Raw genomic sequence first — 4,082 nt, forward strand, 5'->3', positions numbered from 1 at the left:
ATTACCCTCTCTCTCCAGATGCCCCCTCCCGTTCGTGCTGCTGTTGTTTCTGCAGTTCCAGTCATGCCTCGTCCCCCGATGACTTCCGTGGTCCGTTTGCCTCCGGGATCCGTCATAGCCACCCCCATGCCACCAATAATCCATACCCCGCGCATCAACGTTGTCCCCATGCCGCCCTCTGCTCCTCCCATCATGAGCCCCCGCCCGCCTCCCATGATTGTACCAACAGGTCAGTACCTTCAGCTCTTTCTGGTTAATTGGCAGCTGATTCCTGTCAAATGAGACTTGAGCTTTGATTCTTTTTTCCTTTTCTGCCTCTGATAATAGCGTGTAATTGGGACTGCAGACCCTAAGTCCCATCATTAAGAATTTGGGGGTGTTTGATAGGACTTCTGTAGGAGTACTGCTTTTTGGCTCAAGACTCCTCCTGCAGCATGAAATACAGAATGAGAGTTCAGTCTCACTGGTGGGACATGTTATGTCTGTGTCCCTGGGAGCCTGCCCAGGTGCAGATTAAGAATTCACACTGCTTTCCAGAGGGAAACAGAGTAAAGAGGAGCTGCCAGCACCTCATCGGGTCTTACAGCTCGTTACAGAAGTTGCTGCTGCAGGAGGAAAAGCTGTTATCTGACTCCTTTCCTCATAGGAGCTTCATAGCGTTAGGTGCTTTTAAGTTGAAAAGCACAATGTACATTTTTTTCTTCCCTGCCCCTCCCCCCTTTTTTTCTTTTTTTTAATCGAGGTGCTGGCACTGCTGCATGCCAAACTGAGAGCGTTTTCTTTTTTGCAAGATCTGCAGGAAGCTCTTATGCCGCTTGTTGTCTTTTCCTGGACTGTTTCCCAATATAAAAGATCTAACGTTTGAAGTTTGCCTATTACTGTTGGTTGTGTTAACTTCCTCCATGTACTGTGGCATTTATTTTCAGCCTTTACTGGTCTGCTAAAGGAGTTTTTGTGTAAGGGAGTGTCTGCTGCATACTCAGTGGATGACTGCAGGTTGTGTTGTGTCCCCCCGTCCCGTTTCAGCATTTGTTCCGGCACCTCCCGTGGCTCCAGTTCCTTCCCCAGCACCGATGCCTCCTGTTCACCCACCGCCACCGATGGAGGATGAGCCAGTCTCAAAGAAACTGAAGAGCGAAGATAGCTTGATTCCAGAGGAGGAGTTTCTGCGCAGGAACAAGGTACGTGTGTGGGCTGGCTGCTTGTTGAGAAGCGCTGGAGTCCTGACCCTGCCGGGCTGTTCAGCCTCCTCTGCCCAAAGGGGATGTAGGGCCGGGTCACTGCATGGAGGGGAGCTGATGTGCAAAAGTACTTTGCAAGGGAGTGACTTGCTGAGGTGGCTTGTTCCTGAGCAAACAGAACTGCTTCGTATTTGACTGGAAAGAGCAATGCAGTGCTACTGACAAGTTTAGTAAGATAGTACTCTTCTGTAATTAAAGGCAGTGAGAGGTAGGTCTATAGTAATGTAAAGGAGAACTAAAGCTGCCAATAAGCTTTTAAGCCGATGACTTGCTAAGCTGGAGATGCAAGGAGATTTAATATATCAGTGTCAGCATGGTAGTATGATAATGTGGTGTATTCCATAACAACATGAACTAAATGTTAACCTGAATTCCTTCCTGAGGAGTGCCATCATTGTGGGTTGAATTTTAAGTCCTTTAAGAAGGCTCTATGGTTTTCCTGGACATCTGCACAGAGAAGATGTCTCCTGTTTAATGCTTCATATGTTCACTCTGCAATACTGTGAATGGCACACAAAAGGAGGGACTAATGAGAGAAATCCAACTAAGTGTTTTATTTTGGTAACAAGTAACTTTCTCAGTGGTGAGGCAAATGCCTTTCTGTGTGCTCACTGACAAGTTGAGATACGTGGCTAGTTTTGGAAATAAATAATTTGTGGCTATGTGTCTATAAATAATTTGTCTGCCGCTCTTTTATCATAGTCCTGAGCATCCTTGCCTGTTAGAGACGTTATCTTTTTTTCCTCTAGGGTCCGGTCACGGTCAAAGTTCAGGTTCCCAACATGCAGGACAAGACGGAATGGAAACTGAATGGCCAAGTGTTGGTGTTCACCCTGCCGCTCTCAGACCAGGCATGTAACTTATTAACCTGGCCTCTACCCCTTCTTGTTTTGCTACCGAGTTTCTTCGCTTTGAGAACAGCAGCCGACCTGCATAGCAGGAGCTGTAAAACTCTGGATGTTCCCCATGCTGTGGCCTCTTGCCCAGCAGGGTTGCGTGGCTGGGGGAGCAGCGCTGGTCATCTGTGCAGTGGAGGAAAAAAAAAAGCCTGAGCAAGCTCTTTGGTTCTTCCTAGGTGTCTGTTATAAAGGTTAAGATCCACGAGGCCACAGGGATGCCAGCTGGGAAACAGAAGCTGCAGTATGAGGTGGGTATGAGCCCTTCAGATGCTGTTTGTTACTTCAGTGCTTTCTCATACACAAACTGACTTTTTACAAGAAGAAGTTGTACTGAGATATCAGGAAGAGCAGAGGGAATGTTTTTCCTGGCTGTGCAGCACACTTGGTTAACAGAACTGCACACCGTTACAGCAGGACAGGCCTTTCGTCAGTGGACCTTTGTGTTGCTGCTGCAGATGAGCCTTCTAAGCTTGATGGCTTTCTCTGAAATCAGCCTGTGTTTCTATTGGGAGTTTTTGACATTTAAATGCATCAGTCTGCTCCCACTGATCTGTCATGTGTGCTCTGGAAGGTGGGCACGAGTACCTTGGAACCTTGGCAGCTGTGAAAAGACTTTCTCCAAAACACAGAAGGGAAGCGATCTCTCGCCCTTCCTCTTGAGATTGGAGCTGTTAGAAAAGCACCATTCCTTTTTAATAACTTTTTTCCAGTCATGCCTGTGCACAGGCACAACCTGCTGCCTAAGCAGTGGACTTTGTGCACTTGCCTCCTCAGGAGTGCATCTACAGACAGATACTGTGTTAACCCTTAGGGAGAAAGGAAGCTTAACTGATTCTTTTCTTTTAAGGGAAAAACAGGAAAAAGAAAGTGGGTACACAGAGTGGAGCCTAAATAACTTCACTAGGTGGTGACTGTCTTTATCTATATGTTTGTAGGGGTATGTAGTGTCTGTTTACCCTTGCATCATTCCCAGCATACCCACCTCCTCTGGCACCCATCTTCTGAGACACTGGGATCTCCCCAGGGCGGGTCAAAGCCTGCAGCATTCTGTCATCACCGTGTTCTAAGAGTAGGGCCAGGGAGGCTTTGTCGGCTGGGGTTTTGTGGGAAGGGAGCGTTACGATTTCTGCTGTGACTTTTTTTTTCTTTTCTCCTCCCCTCAGGGCATCTTCATCAAGGATTCAAACTCCTTGGCTTATTACAACATGACAAGTGGCTCTCTGATTCACCTGGCACTCAAAGAAAGAGGAGGCAGAAAGAAGTAGGAGCCGTGGGCCCAGAGACGTAACATGGCTGCGTTGCCACTTGTGTAACCCCAACCCTTTGAATCCTCCAGCCTTTTCGGGGCTACTGCAGCTGTCTGCCAGCTCTGGTTTGAAAAGAGAAATGATGAACGCCGTGTTTGGATGGCTCTTGGGAGAAGGGAAGTTGACAGAGCCCTGAAATGTGTAAATGTAGTGACCTAGTATGTGACTGCAGCAGTCTGTTAGCGATCAATGCTTCACTTGAATGCTGAATCCCCTCGTAAGCAACGTTGAGGTCATGCCCAGCTTAGTCTAGATCCATCTTTGAGGGATTTATACTGGCCAAGAACATCACCTGTCTGACTACAGTGCTTGTTGCTGCATTTAAGCTTTTTCTAATTGAAAAATTCTTCCTTCTCAACATAAGTACTAAGCCCCTTGTTCTTCCTCTGTCTCCAAACTATCTGCAAAGCACCTCTCTCACTTACCCAGACGTGGAAGTTTATCCTCCCTCAGCATGAGTGTATGTGGCTGTTCCCTGTGGTAAAGGAGAGCTGGGTCTGTGTATGCTGAACGGCCTCGTGCTTCTCCTGTACAGCCTGTGATTTGTTTTAATAAACACGCGTCTTGGTGCAGGACTCTGTCTGTTGCAGCTCTCGTTCCTTGGGTTTTAGGTTTTTTCAATGGAGATGTGCCTG

General features: G+C 47.4%; 1 protein-coding gene across 1 annotated transcript in view; it reads left to right on the forward strand.

Annotated features, from left to right (window-relative positions):
- SF3A1 (splicing factor 3a, subunit 1, 120kDa) overlaps positions 1 to 3,655 on the forward strand; it is a gene marked incomplete at its 5' end in the record, with an annotated part of 11,553 nt that extends 7,898 nt beyond the window's left edge. Inside the window, 5 exons of the mRNA XM_010294083.1 lie at positions 19 to 229; positions 1,027 to 1,181; positions 1,991 to 2,092; positions 2,317 to 2,388; positions 3,304 to 3,655. Of these exons, the coding sequence (XP_010292385.1) occupies positions 19 to 229; positions 1,027 to 1,181; positions 1,991 to 2,092; positions 2,317 to 2,388; positions 3,304 to 3,405 (642 nt within the window). The remainder of the gene's footprint in view (positions 1 to 18; positions 230 to 1,026; positions 1,182 to 1,990; positions 2,093 to 2,316; positions 2,389 to 3,303) is intronic.
- Positions 3,656 to 4,082: the final 427 nt, after the last annotated feature.

Source organism: Phaethon lepturus, unplaced genomic scaffold (genome assembly GCF_000687285.1).
Source record: "Phaethon lepturus isolate BGI_N335 unplaced genomic scaffold, ASM68728v1 scaffold29849, whole genome shotgun sequence".
Lineage (NCBI taxonomy): Eukaryota > Metazoa > Chordata > Aves > Phaethontiformes > Phaethontidae > Phaethon > Phaethon lepturus.